Raw genomic sequence first — 24,757 nt, forward strand, 5'->3', positions numbered from 1 at the left:
TGTTACCTTCAGACGACTTTCCTGTGACATGCTCTTTTATCACAACTTGTTACATTCAGATTATTTTCCGATGACGTAATTTCTGTTTATTTCTGATTAATTTTTTCTGCCTCCAGATGAGTTAATTAGCAGTGGAAAGTATTTTCGTTCTAGAAGAATTGATGTAGCATTCACAGTACTCCTTTCGCCTTAACTTAACGCATATATTCGTCCTTTTGCAACCCATCTGATGTAGCTCGGTGGCAGAACAAGACAGTACTATGGTGTTACATTCTTTCCGTAGCACTTCTTCTCGACCAGCATCATATTCTAGTTAAATTTGTTGTTACTACTTAGCTTTCAAAAAGGGGAGATTGTAATTTTAGGCAGAGTTAAAGTAAAAGCACTAAAACATGTTCACTACGGTAGGTCTTCCTTAAAGGGTAATAGAATCATCTGGCACACGAAATTAAAACGACTTCACCCTCTTGAAGGATCTCGAGTATATGTGTATTCGTTACTTATACAAAGAAAGATAATGTATTGTTGGTTCAGGTCGATCTTTTTTTATTGACTGCATAAGTAATGACCAGACACACTCGCACCCAGTCTTTGATAGTGGTTAACTAGAGGGATTTTGAGGAAGGCAATAATGACCTGACCTGTGGCAGGTGCCTCTCCTGACCTAATTTGTTCCACGTTCCTAGGAGAGTTGGAACTTACACGAAATTCCAATTCATTGACGTCCCTTTTTTTAATGGAAGTCGAGATTATTTTCCATTACGGTGCTGGAAAAAGATGTCAGATTATGCCTGTCGACAAAACGATGGTCATTAAAGCAGAGAGCCAATTTTTGCTTATGTCCCAATCTTTACCCAAAACACGACCCATTCCATCAACTGTTATATCCAGGTTCCCACTCGACTACCACGTGAAAAAGAACAAGAAAGAAATAAACTTTTGCCCAAGGGTCTGACAGACCCGAGAGTCGAACTTGGGTTTCTCCACTGACGCGCAGGATGTGCTAACCAGTGTACTACCGGCTCCTCAGTATTATTAGATCACTCGAAGCTGTTTAATAACTCTCAAAAATATGGTCTTTCGAAAATTCGCATATTTTTGTGATGTCGTGACAAGTAACTGTCAGCATAATTTTATGTGTATGTATGCACTGTGAAAATTCAGTGATACAGACCACCCTTAGGCTATAGGCTTTATGAGATACTGTGTTAGAAAAAAAGCGAAAAAATGTTATCACGCTTCTCGTAAGAAATGGAACGTAACCGCATTATGCGCCGATTTCCAGAGCCCGTGGCATTTATCAGGGGCATTAGATGGATGCCACCGCCGCTACCCCAAAGGCCCACCACCATTACCCCAGCATTTCCACCAACCCCAGCCCACTCGGTCCTCTCACCACCCTCTCCACCACCTCCTCACCCCCCGATCCAGCCGTACCCCTGCCCTCTTATCCCCCCAGTTCCACCCCTGCCATTATCCTACCCAGTCCCATCCTCTATACCTTGCCTTTGCTTAACAGAAAAGTTGACTTAGTTATAACCTGCTCTATAACAAACGGCCTCAATAGCATCAATAGTTTTGTTCCTGTACGAGTCTGCTGTCCTTTGTGCTCTTCGTACACCCATTCCTCCTCTCCGGGCCCTCTCCTACCCTCTCGCCCTAGCCACACCCTCATCCCCCCACAGCCACACCCTCTGTCTCCTCACGCTCTCCACACTCCTCATTGCTACCTACTCCATCCCTGCTCTTATCCGCCACCAGTCCTTTACCTTAGAAAGACTACGTTAATATGATCCTTTCGTGGATATCTTACTCCTTATTTTATTAGGCCTGTTCGTGTGAAAGGCGCTGTGAAAGGATGAAGGGATTGAAGGTAGGTGTGATGCTTAGATATGATGCTGTAAATGTCTTGAGGCTACGGTCACACACACACACACACACACACACACACACACACACACACACACACACACACACACACACACACACACACACACACACACACACACACACACACACACACACACACACACACACACACACACACACACACACACACACACACACACACACACACACACACACACACACACACACACACACACACACACACAGAAAGAGAGAGAGAGAGAGAGAGAGAGAAGAAGAAGGGTGGAAGGGAGGGACTGTGGTGGTGGGGTGGTAAGAGAGACCAGGTAAAGAAGGAACAGTGTGGGACAGCCAGTATGATCTAGCAAAGTTTGTGAGACTGTGTGAGGGAGGGGCTGCGTCAAGGAAGGACAGTGTGAAGGAGAGTGCGTGAGATTTAGAAAAATAATATGAGGTGCATTGTGAGGCAGGAAGAACGAGAGAGAGAGAGGGGGGAATGTGAAGCAGGAAATGTGTAAAGAGATAAAGTGAGACAAAAGAATGTGAAGGAACGTCCACATAAGGGAAGGGCAATGTGAGGAACAGATGATGGGAGTAAAAGTGAGTGTGACAAAGAAACAACAAGGCCGGGAAACCAGGTAAGAATATAGTAGAATTCGAGTGATGGACTGTTGAGAGGAGTGTTGGCGCTGTGGGGGAGGGTACTGACAGTGTGATCAGAGTGTGGATGAGGAACAGTGTGAGGGAGGAAGAATGTAAGGAAAGATGAAGGAAACTGGTGAAGAAACAGTATGAAGAAGGGAGAGTATAAAGCAAGGAAGTGTAAAATAATGAAGATACTGTGCATGTGGGAGTCCAAACAAATACTAAAGTGGTCCCAGTGATGAGAGGATTAACAGTTTAAAGGTTATTATTAACAGTTGTATATCAACACACCTTTCATAAAATAACATACATGAGTAAAATCGTCTCACTTTAGTTGGAACTGATTGCTAGAACTGACCCGATGATGAGAAGGTTGTGTACTCTTCTGTTTAATAAATCACTTAAATATCGATATAGCTTGCAGAAACAACATACAAATGAATATGAACATGCAATCTGTAAATTCTGGTAAGGAAGCAGTATTAGAGAGTCGCTTTAGCAGACGAGAGTGGAAGAGCAGGTTAGGGAGAGCGTTAGGAAGAAACTTTGAGGTTTGTATGAGAGAGGAGGGGCACGGTGCATGGTGGAGGGTAGGTGAGGTAGTGATAGTATGAAGTGAGAGACAGTTTGTGGGAAAGATAATGTGAGAAAAGGATATGTAGAATGATATAGGGAAAGTATGAGGGATGGACTGTGTGGTTAGTGTGTGGAAGAGACGGATGAAATGAGGTGAAATAGGACGAAGTATAAGTATGAGAGCAGAGGTAGGATGAGGTATGACCAGTGTGAAGGAGAGACCGTGAGGGAGGAGGGACAGGGTGGTGGAGGGTCAGTGTGATGGAAAGTGATAGTGTAGTGACAAGGGAAGGGGACGTGAAAAGCTAGGGACCACCCACCCTCTACCTCCCTCCTTATTCTCGTATTCCTCTCCCTCCCTTTATGTCCATCTCTCCTTCTTCCCTCATTTAATCTCTTATTTCCGTCTCTCTCTTTATCGTCTCTAATTTTCATCGCACCTTCCTCTTCCTCCTTCCCCCATTAATTTTCTCAATATACACCTTCTTGCCATATTCGTTTGCACTTTTCCTACCGCTTTTTGTGCCTCTCTCCTGCCTGTATAACTCTCTCTCTCTTTTTTTTTTTTTTTATACTTTTTATTCTCCTGTGTCCCTACCTTATTTCCTTTCGCCTTCCCCTTTCCTCCCTCCCAGTGCCCCAGTACACATCTTCCTTCCCAGTCCATTTCTTTCTAATCTATGTGTCCTTTCCCTTTATCGCTTTCTTTTTTGTGCTTCTTCTTCCCTTATTCTCCTCTTGCCCTCCTCTTCCTCCTTCCCCCTCTTTCATTTTCTTAAGCCATTCTGAACGTCTTCCTTCCCTATTTTTTTTTTCTTCCTTACGCTTTATATCTATCTTCTCCCCCTTATTGCGCTCTTTATTCATTTTCTCTCTCTTCTTCCTCCAGCTCCTTCTAATCCCTGGTATGTACTCATCTTCCTTCCTTTTTCCTTTTGTTCCTTTCCTGACATATTTCCCTGTGTCTCCTCTCCTTGTATCACACTCATTTCTTCCACCCTTCAGTCTCTCTCTCTCTCTCTCTCTCTCTCTCTCTCTCTCTCTCTCTCCCTTCCTGTCACTTTTACCTTCTCTCCCTGTATTAGCTTTTTTTTTTTTTTTTTTTTTCCCAATTTTCATTCACCAGTCTCTCGTTCCTTGTCTGACCTGGGTTTAAAGTTTATTGTTTTTTCCCCTTCCACTGTCCCGACGTTGTTTTCCGCAATACTTCGTGACGCCATGACCATCCATACGGCTGTCCTTTCTTGGTATATATAAATTATCTTGAATTCTATGTGGATATTGTACTCTGTGTTTTTGTGTTAAATTTAATATATGTCTCGGTCAGGTTTTTGTCATTGCGTTTTCCTCTCTAGTTTGTTGTTTATCTAATGACGCCTATTTTCGCCATTTACGTCTTACTTGATTATGCAGCTGGTTTTTACAATCTCGTCAACCCACACCAAGGCACAGCACCCTGGTAGCAGCCCAGCCAAGTGGAAAGACGGGACGGAATTCTCTGTGGTTCGTGTCGTCCAGGTTTTTTATTGTCACCCCGATTACAGCCATTTTCGGTTTTCAGCCATTCCATTAAGCCTTCGAAATTAAGGCATAGAAAAAACTGATCCAAGGTGAGCACGTGAGGGCGAGGAGAGAGGCGGGGTCCAGGCGTCGGGTTACGGGCCGGGGCAGAGGTGTGAAGAGGAATGCAAGCCGGAGAAACCTGAAACCTGTTGTGTCACCCGTAGCCCAACTCCCCGACTTGACGCTCCGGCTCTCTCACCCTCTCCCTCGTCCGACCTCTTCCCCTTCCTCGCTCTCTTCACTATCAGATTCTCCCTCTTTCCCATACTTACCCTTACCCTTAGCATCACGGTTTCGGATATAGGATGTGATGGGGTTAGAATACTAAATGGGAATGGTTAAGTCGCAACACTGCTCCGGTCGACACTGGCTTGGGCCCCCGCCGCTGGTAATGTGATATGTGCTGCCATCTTGCCCTGCCACTCCACACTAACACCTGACTAGCCGCCTCCCCCACGGCCTCACCTGCCCAATCACGTCGCCTTCCCCGTCCCTTGTGTGCGTCCATATGAAAACACGCCCCAAAGACCATATTCCCTGACATCCCCGCCGCTGCACATACGCCCATTTGAGCCCGCCAATCCACACGTATCAGTTTTCCCTGTCCTGTAGACGTCTCCTAGGCTCTTTTGCTACTGTTTTGTTATTAAGGGATGACCCCGCAAACAGCTGGGCGTGCATGCAACAGGATCAAGCGTTAAGGCACGGAGTCACTCGTCCCCATCGTCGGAAGTCGTCGCTGGAAAAAGTAATCGCCAAAACTCGACAGCGTGTGTACTCGACCTGTGTACTGCCAGCCCTTGATCCCAGGGAAGTTAGCTCCAGAAAAGCGCTCAACTAAGACGTGTGTGTGTAGGTTTCTCTTGTTATATATTCTGAGGGGACCTGTCAGGTGTTAATTGTCTTGTGTTGTGAGTCTTATTATTTGTATGCATTTGCCGTTGTGGTTATTTTCTTTATGTGGAGTGACTGAAAGTAATGAAAGGCCTATGGAAAGAAGATTTATTGAAGCTGTGCATGTGGAGTTATGCGGTGTTATTTAGTTAGACTTACAGGTGTGTGTACTAATGTGTTTTGGGGTTGCTTAAGTGAGTCCTGGTGTGTGTGTGTGTGTGTGTGTGTGTGTGTGTGTGTGTGTGTGTGTGTGTGTGGCTCCGCATTTCACACACACACACACACACACACACACACACACACACACACACACACACACACACACCGCCCTCGCTGTCAGCTGTGGTCCTGAGTTCAGTTTGAAATTTTATTGACACTGTCTGTCGCGATGTCTATCATTTGGAAAGTTTTGCATTTCAGCTACGTCTAGTCAGCGTGTATGGGACCAGGGAACCCATCAACATGCCAAGGAAATAGAAAAAGAGAGTACGAATTTTACATAACGATTTATAAAGTACAGTTCATAAAGATTAATCATCTGTTTATAAATCTTTCTACATTACTTACCCAGTTTAGGTCGTTTTGCTAATATAATCCTTCATTGCAGTGATATCTTCTCATTTTATCCTTGCACCTCTAGACGATTTTAATAGGTTTGAGGAGATTTTTCGAACTGAAGGAATTACATACAGCCTTCATTAACCCTTTTACTTTATCTTAGAAGTCTGTCCTGAGTTAAATAAAATCGTTTTGTGGTAGAAAGAATAAAATATGTTTACATGACTGAATTGAAAGGGTTAAGTGCTTAATATTCTGAAGGCTGTATTTCTCTCTTCAGGTCGGGTCTTTTTGCTGATCAGTCTATACATTATGATATATTTTAATTTTATGGTTCCTAACTCCAGATGACTGTATTCAACTTAAGGGAAACGCTTAGACTTTGGATGGTTAGATGTGGCCTTCATAAACCCCCCCATTGCTTGATTTTCTAACTTGAATTGTTTCGTGATTGTTAGAGTAAAATATAAGATACGTCATCGAATTGGAAGAATTATGTGCTTAAAAGTATATATTAAGTTAGCATATCATCAGTGCTCGTGTCTTTTAACCCCTTCATTATCGTGACTTCTTTTCATTATATTATTGGAAGCCTTCTGATTTGAAAGAGTTTGATATGACCTTCATTAATTCATTCTCTGGTAGATGCTCTTCCTAACTTTGAATATAATTGTTTACTGGTAGCTGATAATAATGATAATAATAATAATAATAATAATAATCAATAATAAAAGCTCATCTAAGCGAAGGGGCAAGGATATTAATTTCTTTGGCGCGAGAATCCATTCCCCTGTCCAGAAAAAATATGTCATTCGTGTACATCACTTGGAATATTCAGTAGCACCATTTAAAAGATGCACGAGGGTTGAGGGTATGGGAGTAGGCGAGGGAGAGGCGAAGGGGTGAGGGTAGTGAGTGTGTGTGTGTGTGTGTGTGTGTGTGTGTGTGTGTGTGTGTGTGTGTGTGTGTGTGTGTATGTGTGTGTGTGTGTGGTGAATGAAATGATGGTGAGTGGGGTGGGGCTGATTGTGTTGTGCGAAGGGGAATGGAAATAAGGTGGAAGTATGGTGATCGCAGTGTGTGTGTGTGTGTGTGTGTGTGTGTGTGTGTGAGCAGTAGTTTGGCTTTTACTCCCTCCTACATGTTTCCCTTCTGTGGCTGCTTGAAAGATGAAAATCTTACCATACAGACTTGTTTCATATTCTCCCAGTCAGGAGAAAAAATTTCAATGCACCAATCATTGAAGTTTCTGTTACTTAGGCAGGTGGAGTGCAGGGAAAACACTTGTGAAGTACATGCAGATACGAGCAGGTGTAGTTTATAATTCTGTCCCCACCTCGCTTCGTTAGAGGTGAAGTTAAGAAAATGTATTATTAACCACTGCAGAACGATGATGCCTTTGTATATATATATATATATATATATATATATATATATATATATATATATATATATATATATATATAATTCCTCATACCTCCATACGATGTTGTTTGGCTTAAGACAGATTTTTCGAACTGCAGATAGATTCAGCTTTTATCAACCCATGCAAAACAAAGTCTCTCTTATGTTCAGTAAAATAATCTGAAAGTGGCAAGAATGTAATAAAAAAAGGTGTTACCGTATTGTTGGGGTTCGTTAAAACATATAAATAATCCATAATCACTGCTGTTATCATTAGCAGAGAAAGATATATAGTCGTTAGAGAAATAAGTTTATCCATAACAAGGAAGGTCGCTATGTATATGTAAACAACATCTAACAATCACATGCATAAAATCGTTCTTACAAAGCTTCGCAGTGCTATGAGGAGCAAGTTAGGGGGGACAAGTAAACACTCCATAGCAGAAGGCAGGACTAAAATAAAATTAGCTTTCAGGAATCGGATTGCATTGCGCATGAATCTGATTGCCACGGGAATCTTTAATTTTTGTAATACATTTTTTGCCAGTTGATAGTATTATTTGGATGCTTTATCTTATATTGCAAAATTTCTTATGCAGAGATCCAGTATAAAGAGAGTGCCTGTATTTTACGCAGTTGAAGTACCCTTATAGCAGAATGTTTTGATTGCAGCTACAGTGGTATCTGTGTCGATGAACCAAGTTTCTCAAACGGAATAGTTTGCCCCTTATATTAATTGAAAATTCATGTTAAATATTTACTCCAGTGAGGTGAGGCAAACCATCAACATTTAGCCAGTCATTAGCTTTATCTTTTTTCTATATTATTGTTTTTAATTTTGTGATGGGACGCGAGTGAGTGTAGTTTATTGCAGAAGTGAATTAATATTTTCGCCAGTAAGAACTTATAATTATCTGTTGTATTTAAAAAGTGCGTGATGAGAACAGCATATTCATTATGGCAGCATATCAGTGTCCAATGTGGTCAAGTGTCCCCGTTCCACTTAATTGCAGGATAACTAAGTGGCGGTCAGAGGATCAGCTGATCCAGAGCACCTAGGGCCTTAATGCAGCTGAGGTAAGAGGCATCGTTCAGCTTGTTGTTTGTTGTTGCTGCAAGGAGACGTTTGAAGAAAAGAACCAGACATGAGCTGAGTGTGTAGCTGAGTCAGGATTGTTGACAGTGGTTTTTTCCAGAAGTACCTTTAGTTTATTTTAAACTTCATCTGTTGTAGTTGATTAGCTATCATAGTGCAGGGAATGGAATGCTACGGCTATGCCACATTTCACTTAGAATTAATGTAATTTTAGGCATGGACATGTAGGACTTGGCAGCAGTAATAACCTTTGTGGAATCTCTTGGGAACATAATTTGATCTGTATTTTATTTATGTTTATATTTATTTATTATTTATTGCTGCATTAATTTTGTTTTATGTAGCAAGTAAGACCACTATACCGATCAATATAACCCCATTAATGCCATGATGAAATTCTTTTTCAGTCATCCAGACAGTTTTAATCACCTTAGGAATAACATTACAGACTAAGGACGCGATGTAATGGCAGAGGTGTGATATAACGGCGGTGAGGAGATTGTGGTTGTATATTTACAGCTGTGGTATGGGTGTGATAGTGGTGATGGTGGTGGGAGGGGTGTAATGTGGTGATGGGCAGGAGTATCATACAGTGGTGGTGATGACAAGGGTGTGATGCAGTGTTGGTGGTAGTGGTGTGGGTGTTATATAGTGATGAAGGGGTGTGATATAGTGGTGGTGGTGGTGGTGGTGGTAGGGGTGTGATAGTGGTGGTGGTGGCAGAGGTATGATGTTGTGTTGTTGGTGGTAGAGGTGTATTATAAAATGGTGGTGGTGGTGGTGGTAGAGGGTGTGGTATAGTGATGGGGAGGAGTGGTGTTAATGGTGGTGACAGTGGTGGTGAGAATGTGGTAATAGTGGTTGTGGTAGTGGTGGGTGATGGGGTATAGTGATTGTAGTGGTGGAAAGTGGTGAAGTATTGTGGTGAGCTGTGTTGATAGTGGTGGAGGTAAGTAGTGTAATGTGGTTATTGTGGTGATAGAGGATGATGCAAATACTTTAGTGTCTGATATACCAGTGATGTAGAGAGATAGTAGTCATGGTATGTATTGTTTTACAGTGATGTACTTGGGTTGATTGTGGGTTAGGGTAATACTGATGATGGCAGATGACGGTGAGAGGTGATAGTAGTGATGATAGATAGTATGGTATGGAAGGTAGTACTTATGCTAGGTAGCATAATATGATGATAGAATTTGTGGTAGGTAACATGGTGAGAACAGTGGTGACAAATGATGGTGAGAGGTGATAGCAGTGGTGTTTGGTAGTATGATGTGGTAATATTAATTTTTGTAGGTAGTAGAGTATGGTGACAATTATTAAAGTTGACAGTTGGATGTGGTGTTAGGAACTGTGATAGATAAGAGTGGTCGTTAATATTAATGGTGGCAAATACAGTGGTACGGTGATAGTACTGTGGTAGACAGCTTGGTATGGTGATCATTTTTGTGGCAGGTAATTGGGTATGGTGATAGTAATGGTGACAGGTGTCGGCAGTGTGATGTGAATGTGCTGGCTGCGAAATCGGAAAACATTCTACGGTAACAGTACACCACATATTACCTTTTTATCACATCTTCCCTCGCCACCTTCCTGTCCTTCTTTTGCTGGTATCCTCGCTTCCGTGTTGTCACTGCGGCCCTGCTGTCAGCATCTCTTCTTACCTACCCTGACGTCCACCTCAGCGTTTCCCTCAGCCACCGCTGGTAGCCTACTGCCGCCACCCTTGTCGCAGCCCAGCTTGTCCGCTGCGGCCTTGATTTTTGGCCTGCAGCTTAGCGTTCCTTTTGTTGACGCAAGTCAGATGCTGTTGAATGGCCTTCTTTCGATGTATACTATTTCGTATTTTGGTGATAATTATAATACAGTAACTTAAATTTTTTACTTTTGTCTTGTAATTCTTCCAAAGTAAACATTTCGTATGTATATAATTTCCGATATTCAGTTAAATTTTACAGAAAATAAAAGTAACCTTTTCAAAAACAAAAATCATGATCGATATATCTGTACATATAGCGTTGTCATTATCTTGTTATTTGATATTTCTGTACATATACCATTGTCATTAACTCACGACAGCCTGATAGCGGGCATTATAATATATACTCTTCCTCATTCATTAGCGTTTATGAATGTAGTTCACCATAACGCGTATGTTTAGTCATTTAAGGAAGAATCGATATAGAAGTAGATAACATTATTGTACAAGCAACCGTTACCTGTGATTTCCCCGATGATGAATCATTGTGTGTGTGTGTGTGTGTGTGTGTGTGTGTGTGTGTGTAAGACTACCTTTGTATTGTAGCGGAAGGCCACAGGTATACCCTTATACTTCCCTGATAAGTATTGTGAGTAATTAACCTCTTACACAACTACAAGGGATCACCCCAGGGCAGGAACTATATACAGGAACACAGCGGTCAAATGAAAACACCACCTCATATAAAACGTGTTTATTATTTGCTTTTCTCAGTATGAATGCTCGTTAAATATGTACATAACTTCCACGTCTAACTATGCTACAGGTCAAGTCGGGTTCACCCTTGACAGAGTTACGTAACAGCGGACACGATAGCAGCCTACGACAGCCAATCCTGAGGAGGTCATACGTGGGGTCACACCTGGATATCTGCTACCCGAAGGAAGGAGGAAGGGAAGGGAGAGTTAGTCACCGTGTCACCGATATTCTTGTGCAACTTTGAGCCTTCTGCTTGGGGGCAATAGAGGCAAAACTTTTTTCTTTCTGGTGGAAGGATGTGAGGGTTGAGCCTCTATTGCTGCGGGTCTCGGTAGAAGGTGTTGCAGAGTTTTTCGAATTCTAATAGAGATTTGGGAAATGGTGAATTGTTTAGTTTTCAAAGCCTGATTTATAGTGAAGCAGATGCTGTAATGATTTGAAATAAGTGATTTATCTGTTTTTATCCATTAAGTGCCATCAGTGGATAATTGTATTTAGAATTCGAAAGTTGGATTGATCGTTAGTCTGCTGGTGACACCGTTATGTCTAGTATATTTATTCCTACACTAATTTTGGTCAGAGTTATGTACAGTTGCCCCCATGCTGGAAATAAAACGACTATAGAATAGAATATAAACTAATCAGTCAATACATCATTACCGATTTTTAATGTGAAATTAACTTCAGAGATTTTGCAAGTGAATTTTGGTGTGAGAGAGTTTGTCCTGGTAAGGTGACCATTGCTGGGAAGTGTGGGGTTCTCAGTGAGACATGTACGTATCAACCTGTAAATCTCTGTACAGTTACAATACAGTAGTAAACATAAATATATTTAAGAGTTTAGCTGCACAAGGATAACTAAGCTAGATTATTAAAACATCAGAGGTAATTCAGCTGTCAGATAATAACGTATGTAAGAATTAACGTAACAAATATATTAAGTAGTTATATAACACAGCGTCCGCAAGTCTCACTAACGGAACACTATAGCGTACTACAACACTGTGGAGTCTCAGGTAGTGGTGGTGGTGGTTGTGGTGGTGGGGACTGGACGCGAGGCTGCCAATCACTGAATAAGAATCACAACGAAACTGATCAGCAATCACATGAGGCCCGGAGAGGAGCGGGTTTGGCACATGAGTAGTTAATACACAAGTAAAACAGTTGTCCTTGTGGCTTCCTGGGACAGCTCCGTGGCAGTGGCTGTGTAGGGGGCCATGGGACGGGGCCCTTAACCTAGTGAATACCGTGACTCATTTTTTACAATTTTCTTGCTGCCTCCAGACGATTCTTCTTAAATTTAGAAAAACCACTTGTAGAGACGGGGTTAGCAACATTCATTAACCCATTCACAACATGGAATCTCTCCGTAAGATGAATAAAATCGTCTGAAGGAGGCAAGGATAAATTTTTAAAAATACGTCACCGGTTTGAAGGGGTTAGATTCTCCCGGCTGCAACACAATGGGGCCCCTCCATCCGACTGCAACACAACTCACTACAATGTCCCAGTGGCCCAACACACCCGATTTCTAATTTGGCATAAAAATATAACTCACGTGTAATGGGGCTGGACTCGTTCGTTGGTACGCACAGGACGTCGGCGTTGTCACAGAGACGCCATGCACACTGTTTTGCGAGCGCTTGCGTCACTCGTCGTCTGGCTACATATTTGCAGTTTAACACTTCAGTCGGGTATACACTGTCATTGGTATACCGTTGTGGGTGAATGCTCGGAAACTCCCATATTACTTCCTGTGACCCGTTGTATTGTTCCCGTGTTAGTCCTTGGCTCGCCTACACAGCAGAAAGTATTATTAACACTTGTGAGTGATACAGATTCCACTCCTTTGTTATGAGTGACTTAAAATAGTTTCTGTAAGTGACAAATTCAGTAGTTTCCACACTTGTTTTTAATGGATTAATATAGTCTCCACTCCTGATTATGAATGAATTTTCGAATAATTGGGTTAACTTACATTGTGCTGTGACGGGCGTTTGTAAAGTCATTTATAAGGGAAATAGCTATATAAAAAATATCATATCGCTCTCAGAATACATCACTTCTCAGAGGCGATGGTGCTCGGGTACTGTTCGGGGATTTCTTTAATTACACACTATAGTTCCTTATAGACTTTCAAACTTAAAATATATGATTAATGAATGTACACAATATAAGATCACATGGAGGATGCCGCAACTATGGTACACCTTAAGAAACATCGGGACTTAAATTTACCAACAGACTTACGAACAGCTCCATATCAATACAAGCTGCTGTCGGAGAACAAGGAGAGTGTTAGAATCCTCCCGTGTATTTTCCTCTCTGTACAAAAACCTATGTTAGTTATATAAGAGGAAGATGATCACGAGCTATTTTTTTTGCCTCATGCAGCAAAGTCATGGTAAGGAGGGTGCAGATACTCCCCTTGTCTCTTGTTCATCTTGCAAATAGAAATCTGATATACGAGAAGGAGATGACCGTAAGTTTGTTTGTAAATCCGAGCCCTGTTGTCCATGAAGACGGGATCACACTGAAGACAAGTATATAGTTCCCGATGATCTCTCCCTGTGAAAATAACAAAAGCCAGCCGTCAGAATCACAGCGTGCGACTCTTTTATTTATCTCCTCTTTATTTTACTGCCTTCTAAATCACGCATCGTTTCGTCTGATGTTTTTATGGTGAGCTTTTGTTCCTGTTTTCCCCTCCGTGGCAGCAGCTGTGACCGAGGTGTCTTGAGGGAGAGGACAATATTGGCCGGGCAGGTGTTGATTAAAAAAAAAAAAAATGAAAAAGAGAAAAGTCCAGTCTTCGTATCCTTGGCTCACTTTTATTCCCGTTTTTGGTGTATATTATACCACAGGTGTTAACAAGCACGTAAGATGACACTGGCTGAGCTAAACCCTATGTATCGCCTGCCGGCCCTCGATCTTACCACACGTCACTGTTGGTCTGGTTGTGATAATGAAGCAACTTACATTACGCAGGGCATACTTTTTTTTTTTTTAAGTTTTCCAACGGGATTCGTAACATGAGTGCAGCCGTGCCTTTGAGCTACTTCAACGTATATATCACAGATAACAATATTCCGTAAATAGTACTCTTCGTCGGTTGCTTAAAATTAATCGTAACCTAGACTCTATAAATTTACAAAATGAACCGATAACTATCATGAGTTTCTGCGTGTTTGCCAGAAGTGTGGCCAACAATCGGCATCGTCGTAGTTGCCGGAAGCTTGCCAGGGGGTGATCCACTTATGTCAGCTGCAGCCTCAGGTGTGTCGAGAACAGCACAGGTTTTGTAATAGTTCGTCTCGGGCGTGGCCGCTGACGGCTCACGTCCCGAATAACATTTAAGGTGGCACTACGCCCCTCACTGAGCGGTGGCACTAACCGCTCACAGTGCTACATCGCCAGCACTGTACCGCACTGTTGTCCCTGGCCAGACTCACCACTGAGTATTGTTTGTGAGGGTGTCCTTAATGACGCCTTGCGTCGGGTGGAGAGACAGTTTGTATGTAGCTGGTTGGCGTGGGCGTGGGCGGTGGCCGGGCGGGTGGGGCAATGTGGCGGTAGAGTGAGGGCAGAGTGAGGGGCGATAGTGGGAGCGGTATTGGATGTGGGGCCGCCGGGTGGCTGGTCCGGCCGGGTGGCCGCTGCTGCAGCTGACTGGACATGGCCCAGCGGTGCCAGGGAGGGAAGAGCGCCACCCCTCGTCCAGGGCCCGACACTGCCCCTCGGGATCCCCCTCGGCTGACCAACACGTCTCATTTGACTCACAAACGAGACGGTTCACAGTGATGGATCCCCGCCTCTACCGCCACTACTCCCACCCTTGTTGCTGCTGCTGTTGCTGCTGCTGCTGCTGCTGCTGCCTTTGCTTGCTACTGCTGCTGAAGACAGTCGTACATGTCGTCCAGCAATAGGAGTGAGCTGCCTACAGCGCCGCCCCAAGCACTGGGATCACCAGCCTGCCGAGAGAAAATATATCATCAGGTAATGAATTTGACCAAAATTGAAAAAAAGTTATACTTCACAATCATATAGGCAAGACGTTAGGTAACTGATATGCTTTGTCAAAGCAAGGCACTTAAGCAACGTGTGCCTGTCAGTGCCATCAGAGCCACTCACACACACACTAGCACACAGACAACCCCATCTGTCGATTTATCCAGACGTAAGCTTTGCCGAAAGAAAAAGGCCAGCCACAACCACAGCAATTGGCAGATCACTAATGCAACAGCACCGGCGTTTTCAAAGACGGACACGAAACCGAGATACCTAGAAAGACTACAGGAGGAGGGTTTGTTGACCTCATCTCATCGTCTCTGTGTTTTTTGCAATAACCTTCTTAACAGCCACTGATCTGTGCTGCAGAGACATAAAACGCACTGTCAATCATAACTTTTCCTCCTCGTAGCACAGATGATTTGTTCATATTCATAAATCGTGGAGTGGATTACCTTGTGTCGTCTGGACGCGTGTGGAAATTACAGGTGTGGTCCTTGTAATTACGCGGCGCGAGGCAGGATGTCGTACGTAATGCGGCCTCCCCGGGGACCACTGTCATCTCGTCCGCCCTTATTAGCCTTCCCACTGGTGACGGAAGCAAGGGGGCGGCGCGTCAGCCACGGCCGCACGGAGAATGAGGGGGCAACTGGTTGAGAAGGGGGCCAGATGCGAGAAGAGTAATGGAGGGAGGGAGAGGGCAGTGTGTAGGGACTGGATGTGCGAAGGTACGAATATGTGGTGGCGAAAAATGTGTGTGTGTGTGTGTGTGTGTGTGTGTGTGTGTGTGTGTGTGTGTGTGTGTGAGAGAGCGCGCGCGCGCCCAGAATTGAGGTTGTGCAAGGTTGGTTTGTGTGAAGAACTGAGGGCGTGAAGGGGTGTGGGTGTGATGAAATATGGGTTTGTTGGAGTGAGACTGGGTTGGAGTGGGTAAGAAAAAGCATGACTGAAGGGTGTGGCAGCTGACTCGTATGGCCGTGAAATTTGAACGAGAATACCATAGAAAAGAAGATCTGATGAAGATGACTGAGAGATTCATGAAAACGACCTGCAGGAGAGAGGCGTGGTGTAAATGCGTGTGCCGAAGGTTGCAAAAATAGTGAAGGAAGAAGTATGAGGTATGGTTGTCACAGATATATACTGTAGGCCCGTAAAAGAATAAGATATAGAAAGCAGTGATATGTATTAGTCGTGTGAGTGTGAGCGAGGATTGCGAATGAGCGTGAAGTGTGTCTATGAGTGGAGTATGAGTCAGTGCGAGGTGTGGGAGTGAGTTGTGGGGCGAGTGAGGGGTGGGGGACAAGTGGGTGGATGTGTCGGGTGAATTGGGAAAAGTGGGTTAGAGAGAACACATTGAAAACACTTAAAACAACAGTCATTTAGAACAAGGTCAATAGTAGTAACATGGGTTAACGCAGAAATATGTCTCCTTCCTAAAGAGCCATTTATCCGTGTTCTGTGGTACGCTTCTGGGTGGCCGGAACAGAAGTCCAGTACGTTTTTATATTACCAGCAAAATATCAGAACATGCTGCAATAGCATTGGTAATTCAAAAATTAAACGGGGGTGGGGGAACTTTCTAATCGAACTTAGTATTAATTGCCAGGACTGAATTTGCCTTTCACGACGGTTCTTTGTCCGGTGTTTAAAATATCCTAGCCGCCCTCTACAAGTTTCTCAGTAACATGTAACCTTCTTTACGAGAGCTCTTTCCTGAGTTTGAAAAAATCCCTGAATGGCAGCGAAAATGAACCACCAATCATTCATCTTTTTAAATGAAATGAATGAGTTTCGTATAATTCATCCAGCCAGGGAGTTTTTCTTGAGTGAAGGCAACGAGAAAAACTTAATATATCACGGCACAGAACAGGTAAACCCTTTCAGAGCGGTGACGCCATCTTCATTTTCAGCTTGTTACTGCCAGACCATTTTTATTCATCCAAGAAAGACCTCTCGTACTGAAGAAAAAAACAACTCTCCATTACCTGTTTCAGTACGCCAGGTTTTTCCCCAGCTGAATGAAATCGTCTGGCGGTAGCAAAAGAATAAATAAATTAATGAGTAAATAAAACGAAATACCGGTAAAAATAAAGGAGTTAATTCAGGTGATTCCTAATGTGAACAAAAGCATCGAGAGACCCGAAAAATGAAAATGGAAATCACGTCATCGTACTAACAGGGTTAATTGCTGGTTATACTCCATTCATCTGATTATACCCGACTCTTGGGAAGCCGAAATGAGGCACGGAGATCAATTTAACGTGGATGCAGACTGAGTACGATGAGGTGTGAGTGAAGTAAAGGATGAAAGAAAACACAGATGATTACGTAAGAATAGGGTGGAAGAGTGATAAATAGACAAGAGATAGATAGATAGGTTGATAGATTGATTCACAGGTTGGCAGGCAGAGAGAGAGAGAGAGGATGGTGAAACAGACTGAGAGCGAGAGAGACTGGTTCCTCCCGCTGGTTCCTCCACTGTGAGCGAAACATTGTGAGAGGGAAAGAGAGAAAGAGAGAGAGCCGCAGGCCTGTCTCTACCGTCATACAGGGTGACAGAAACACACACCACTGCACCTTTCATTCTCTCTCTCTCTCTCTCTCTCTCTCTCTCAGTATATATATATATATATATATATATATATATATATATATATATATATATATATGGATAGATAGGTAGATAGATAGATGTGTGTTTATATAATACATATGTGTGTGTGTGTGTGTGTGTGTGTGTGTGTGTGTGTGTGTCTGTGGGCGCGCGCGCGCGCACTCACTTGCACATATCAGAATCACTAGAAAGTGTTTGCCAGACATCCTGTAACCGATCTATGAATACAGTTTTAAAGTGTTGATTCTGTATACAGTACATCGTTCTTTATCGGCCTCCACCTGACCCAAACACTTCTACTGTACTTACTTTCTCTGAAATTCCTAACTGTTTCCCTCGTCGACTTACCCTTTCCTTTCCAACCCTCACCACCCTTTTTTCTGTTAGTCCCTTTATTCCACTTTTCCTTCCAAACCCAATCTTGTTCCATCCCCTCCAACTTTTTTCTCTTTGTCCTTTTTTTCCCTCTCAAAACCTTTCTTGCCCCACCCCCGCTTGTTTTCTATTAGCTCCTGTACGGTAATTCTTTTCCTTCCTAACTGCAAATGTCAACCCTTCTTTTCTCGTCCTTCTTCACATCCTGTTACACCACCTGTTTTCTCATTTTCTTTTCGATTTTCCCAGCACCCTCACCTTGCTCTCCTGCCCTCCGTCCTTCCCTCTTTGTTTGCTCTCATCATCCCTCCTAAGTGTTTTTTTTATTTTTTTTTATGCATCACCGAGGAATATCATGTATACTACCCGTCTTTCCCATTTCCCCTCGTTGTCAACACACAGTCTTTACGTCTTACCCCTAATCGCTTTTAGCATAAAACAACAGTTCGGAATTACTTATCTGTTGAGTAAAGCTGAAGAAAACATGAATTTCTTACATTGAAATTCATATATAGCTCTGTACTAGAAATATGTAAGACTGTGCATGGAAGAGCATAGTTCCCAAGTAGAAAAGGTGTGGAAAGTAATGCTAAATTGTTTGATCTGAGATGTGTGTGTGAGAGAGAGAGAGAGAGAGAGAGAGAGACAGAGAGAGACAGAGAGAATTTTTCCTGATCTCTAGCCACAGATGCGAGGCGGAGAGTGGCAAGGGATGGGTGGGTATGTTAGGCAGGATCAGAGGAGGAAAAGAAAGTGGATGGAGCTCCCTTCCATGATATGCCAGTCGTCATTTGTATTCTCGTCATTATTTCCATCTCCATTTCAACAGAGGTGGTGACGAGTGAGTGGTAATAATAATGAAAACGGCAATGACTAGAGAAGTGAAGGCTGAGTGTGGTGGAGTGTGAGGAGAGAAGATGGAGTGGTGAAATGATCCGCCAGCCTCTCCACTCTCTCTCTCAGCGAAGTGACTCTCTTCCCGCAAGTCTTTCCAGGTGTTGATGGTTGTAATTTAAGCTAAAGTAGGGACTAAGAAGATAAGTTTTTCCGTCCGTAACGATGTGTTAAATATGAGAGTGGCATCACCTAGCTTCAACGGCGCAGCTACTATTTCTCCCAATGTGCGTTCAGTGGCAGTAGTAATAATCATAATTTCCTATAATTGCAGGCCTTTCCCCTAAGCTCTAAGTACAATAATAATGAAAGAAACAATAACAGTGAGGGTTTATACTGAGAGTCCGCAGGGAAGGTGTTACCATTAGACAGCGACCATCTCCGTTAAACAGTGTTCAGGCAAATGGGGTTCCCTGGGGTCTAGTCCGAGGCAATTTGACCGCGGACGGAGGAGATCCCCCAACAGATAACTTATTTCTTCAATCAAAGTGGCCGTATGACTCCCGGGGTCTGTTTATTTTCCGAAGTGAGCTCATCCTTAGAGCTTGGTGTGAGGCGGGACCCACAGCTCACCCCTCCTGTCTGTGGCCGCCACTTAATGCCTTAATTCTCGGCTCTTGTGTTCCAGAGGAGAAGCAGGAGTCTGCCTCCAAGGGTTTAATTTAGATATCTGATACATAATCATCGGTTGGGTAGCGCTGGCTGATTTATTTATTTTGGAACTGATCTTTAATTTAGTAGCATGCCTCTCAAGAAGTTTATTTGCTAAGCAAATAAACTTCTTTTGCTAAGTACGTATTTAAAAATTGTTGAGGCGTACCAGTAAGTCGGAAAGAAGGAAGGGACAGTATAAAGAGGAGACGGTGTGGTGGCGAATTTTAGAAGGAGAAAGTGTCGGAGCGTAAGCCAGCGTAAATGGGGAATATGGGGACTGAAAAAAAAAAAAAAAAAAAAAAAAAACACACAATCAAGCGACCATGCCAATTATAGTGTCAAAATCTTACGCCAGAATGAATGAATGAATACACACACACACACACACACACACACACACACACATATATATATATATATATATATATATATATATATAATTTGTGCAACGATGAACATACGACAAGAAGCAACATGACAGTCTGTACAACACATTCAGCCACGTCATAATTGGTTGATCAAACTTCGCCTTCCACCATCATCCACCAGTTCTCCATTGGCCTCTCGTCCCTTTGTCGCTGATCCGAGTTTGATTGTGGCGAGGATGACCTGATTCCTTGGACCCTGGCGCTAGGGTGCATTAAATGGCAATAAACACCCCAGGTCGCTCAGACTCCCCCCACCACCACCACCACCGCCCCCACCACCGCCGCCCCCCTTGACCTTAAAGCTAAAGCCCTTGATGGGGTGGGTGAGGGTGCGAAGTCAGGAGATACTGTACTGTTAATCCTGAGTGGCTGTTGCTGGTGTACACGGCTCAGGAGTTAATAAGCCTGGAATGATCTTATCTCTCTGCTGTTGACTTTGACTTGAACCCACAATTAACCTATCACGTCGACGAATTACTTTTATGTTCTTTGATCGAGCTGTTGGATAAAGTTTCGTCGAAGATGCTAAGGAACGCGATATCATACAGTCAATGGTAATTTGTGTTTCGACATGGCACGAGAATTATTCATGGGTCCATTGTTGCTCATATCCTCACATTTTTAGAGGTGACCACAAGAACTCGATAAACAACTCTTGTGCAGAATGCTTTCGATGATTTTCCTGCGCGTTGTTTTTCTCATGTGAGTTGTTCTGTGGTTGTATTATCGGGTTTTGTCGAGTTTCCTTTGTTTCTCACAGTCTCGAGCGATCGCTTTGTCAGACTGTTGGTGCTGACAGGCTTGTGAGATCCCACCAGTGTTCCTCGCGACGCTGTCTGGCACTAAGTGTCTCCCCGGCCAAATATAAATGTCACAATTAATCGCAATCAGGCGACACGAACTAATTGTGGCAGAACCTGAAGAGAGGAGCTTCATGCATAATTCACTAACACACTGCTGCGCCGCCCATACTGAACAGTTACCCCAGTGTTCCAATTTCTTTAATTAAAACTGTTAAATCTTTGTAATTCACTTAATGCTTGTTAATTCAGAACATTCCTACGAGACCAGGCATTGTCGGAATGAGCATATCGCACTGAACGGGTTTTAGGAGAACTTAAATTTAAGCAAACAGAGGGAAGAAAAATGCGAAAAATCCGCCTGGGTTTGGCGAAGGAGGCCTCTGGTTATCAGCCTATCTCCACGCCGATCACCTCCCAAACCCTGGGACAAGTGACCGGCATTTGAGAGCAGAGCGTCCCGACTCCTGCAAGCTGACCTCGCCAACACACCACATACCATTACTTTTCGAGTAATTTATCATCTGTGTACCCATTTCGTGCATAATATAGTAGAGAAGGAAGCCAACGTTTTAGTTCCTTCAGGAGAGGGGCATTTTGATGCGCAGAAAATGAGTTAATGAGAGTGTGAGAGGTGTGTGTACGAACACGAGGAGACTGAACGCCCCGCCAGCAAGCTGGGCCCGGCTCGGGAGGTGTCGCTAACCACACCTGCCATGGCTGACGGATCGAACACAACACTCTACTCGCGCGTATTCCTGCGTCAGCCGCCAAGTAATGCAAGTGTGAGGTAATCCAGGTGGTAATGGCTGCCGGTACGCCACGCTGTGTTATTAATGGCAATTACGTCAAGCCTTTCGGCGAGAAAGCCGTCACAAGGGGTGCATGCAAGATGTGACGACCGTAGATTTGTGCTGCCTACCTGGTTATTACACTGGTTTCACGAGACGTAAGGACCTGCTGTGACGGGGCCCCCTTGTACCTGCTGCGTCTGCTGGCACGGCATCTGCTGTTGGCTCGCCATTTGCGACGTCTGCTGCTGTGGTACCTGCTGGCCTCCCTGCTGCGCGCTGGAATGAGAGCAGAGAGTGAGTCGTGGTACAAGGCAGGTGTTCTAACTATTTCATCCACTTCAATGACTTGCGTCAATTTGATCTCTAGTCTGGTCCTGCGTCTCACTACCTGACTTACTCCCTGACACAAAGAACCATTATGCCTGGCCACAACAACAAGAGCATAATGGGGTGGACTGTGAGGGACCCTAATGTTCATGACTGCTCTACCTCAGGGCTATTTTTGTGTAATGTTCACAAGCAAGGACTCACGGTTTGACTTACTTCTTATAGACGGGAGTGAAGGCTGTGTTGGGGAGGGAGGTGGCGGTGTTGTTGTTGTGTGTGGCCGTGTGGGTGCCGCTGCCGCCCTGTTGGTACCGCTGATGAAGTGTGTTATCACCCACGGACCCACCACCGACGCCCTGATTGGTGAGGGGCGCCGTGGACCCGCGGGAGCACGAGGACAGACCCCCGCTCATGTTGCCTCCGTAGCTGCCGGAGGAGGACCCGCCCAAGAAACTGCCTGAGCCCAGGAGTCCCGCACCCTGGCCCTGCTGGTTCTGTTGACCCTTCACGTTGGGTGGTGTCTGGGGCGGCGTGTCTGTCCCCACACCGTCACTGTCCCACAACAGTACAGGTCAGCATAGGAAGACAGAGGTTGATAGCTATATCTTACTACATAAAATGATTAAATAAAATCAAACTCGAATGTGTGATCCACACTAACCCTGTCCCACAACTCTCAAAATTTCAGTGTTATTGGTGGTAGTGTGCACTGAACTAACCTGTATCCAGCCATGTACTGCGCTGCGTTGACACCAGACATAAGGTGGTTGAAGCGGGCGGAGTGTGGGTACTGCTGCTGTGTAGGCGGGATGGTGGGCGGGAGCGGGAAGGTAGTGCCACCTGCCAGCCACCCACTGCCCGGCGCCCCACCCACACCTCCTGTGGGCGGCGGGGTCTTACACGCCGCGGTGTCCGCCAGGGACCATATCTTGGGTTTGGCCGAGGGTAGAGACACGGCGCAGTCGCTCTGAGGAGGGAGAAGCAGAATGATGGAGACCAGACGTTGTGGTGGCTCCCAGGGCTTCAGTCTAGTCCACTATTGTCCTCTCGTCACCGGTTCCACAACTACAGTTAATTTTCTTTGCAAAAATGTCACGAGTGTCGTTGACCGGTGTAACAACATGCATTACCAAAAGAAGAAACTAAAAACGTATTATCAAGAGAACTCAATAACTCTCTCATGCAAGCGACTTCTATGTATAATATTCTATTCATGCAGATTCATATATTTAGGCCTCCTGCCATTGTGAAATGTAATTATATATAATCTCCAGTCAAGGCACTCGTGCGTTTCACTCCGGGGGAAGAAAAAAAGAGTGAACCATGGAGAGCGGTGGCCTGGGCTGGCAGGCGGCCGTGTCACCCCACAGTAACACTGCTTCCCGAGGTTATAATGGCAACACCTATTAACCTCAGTCATCCCATCCCTTCATAGCATGTCACAGTTGTTCCCTCTCATGAAGATCTCAATTAGCCATAGCCGGCAGTGTGATGCTGATGATACCAGTTGACTACACAGTTTGGGTTCAAAAGTAACAGTCGAATATGCTTTACTAATCAGGAAAATCATGCCGATATCTAACCATTACTGGCAGCTAACAAACAAGTGTGTTTATAAGGTCTGTCAGACAAGACTAAATCACACATTCCTGACGTCAGCACACTTGCATGACCTACACTAGCACACATCAGATGGATAAAAAAAAAAAGATGAAACAGCAAACACGCACTCAGAGGTTCACGGCACAGACGTACAGACATACAAAGCAAGCACTGAGAATGATAGACAGAAAGCAAGCGAAAACATAAGCACCCATTGCGACATTATGTAGCGTACACACTAAGCAAATAAAGAGCCAGGACATCAAAAACAGAATTACATGGAACGAACAAATAAACAACCACACACACACACACACACACACACACGCACACACACACACACACACACACACACACTTTCAAGCAATCAGACAACATCTATCCAAACATTTATATAAAGCCTGACAACACAAACCACCAGTGCATGCTAAAACAGAGGAAACAGAGGAGGCACACACACAAACACACACACACACACACCGACCCAGCCATGCACCATACCAGCACCAAGCCTCCCAAAGCGCCTATAAGCCACTCCAACGAACGAAGGAAATAGCCTCATCGTTTAATACCCACCATGAGGCTCACCTTCTCTCCCTTAGGCACTGTGAAGGGGTTGGCCGAGTGGAGTGCCGGGGTTGGGGAGAGAGTGGGGTGGAGTGGAGGGGCGGGGGAGATGGCCGCCGTCACCGCCTTGCTGTTGGCCACCACTCCTCCCTCGCACGACTTGAGCTCCGTCTGGCCTTCACCGTCCTCCACTTTGGTCTCCGTCACTGTTGAGGCAAGGGAAGGAAAGATACTTATAAAAAAAAATAATAATTATTGGCACAGATAAAGGAAGAGACAGTGGAAGGAAATAACTCTCAATCCAGATGACGTATTTTCTTATTTGTTCTTGCTACCTTCAGACGGTTTTTGTTCATCTTTGGGGAGACTTTCAGGGTTTAAAAGGTCAAATATGGCCTCCGTTAATCCCTCCAATACGTCTCCCTTAAGCTGAATAAAATCGTCTGGATGGAAACAATAGAAGAATAGAAAGCACATCTTTGAATTCAAGAGGTTAATGACAAGCTTGACTCTTCCACTTCGGTTTCCTTCACTGCTGAGAGAAAGGAAGAAAAGAGGGCTTAATAAATTCTACTTTGGATTAACATAAGCTACACCTAACTCCTCCAAAGTCGTCTGGAAATAGGAAGAC

The 24,757-nt window shown here is 44.2% G+C and overlaps 1 protein-coding gene across 1 annotated transcript in view; it reads right to left on the reverse strand.

The window, feature by feature from the left end:
• Window positions 1-14,920: 14,920 nt before the first annotated feature.
• The window catches only part of LOC145412978 (homeobox protein caupolican-like), a 192,241-nt gene continuing 182,404 nt past the window's right edge, over window positions 14,921-24,757 (reverse strand). The window contains exons 6-10 of the mRNA XM_080282801.1: window positions 24,136-24,332; window positions 22,677-22,924; window positions 22,174-22,509; window positions 21,759-21,906; window positions 14,921-15,034 (exon numbers count right to left, since the gene is read on the reverse strand). Coding sequence (XP_080138927.1) covers window positions 21,777-21,906; window positions 22,174-22,509; window positions 22,677-22,924; window positions 24,136-24,332 — 911 coding nt within the window. The 3' untranslated portion in view covers window positions 14,921-15,034; window positions 21,759-21,776. The remainder of the gene's footprint in view (window positions 15,035-21,758; window positions 21,907-22,173; window positions 22,510-22,676; window positions 22,925-24,135; window positions 24,333-24,757) is intronic.

This window comes from Coenobita brevimanus, chromosome 94, assembly GCF_032717465.1.
Source record: "Coenobita brevimanus isolate Jiangsu-jjx chromosome 94, ASM3271746v2, whole genome shotgun sequence".
NCBI classification, from domain to species: domain Eukaryota; kingdom Metazoa; phylum Arthropoda; class Malacostraca; order Decapoda; family Coenobitidae; genus Coenobita; species Coenobita brevimanus.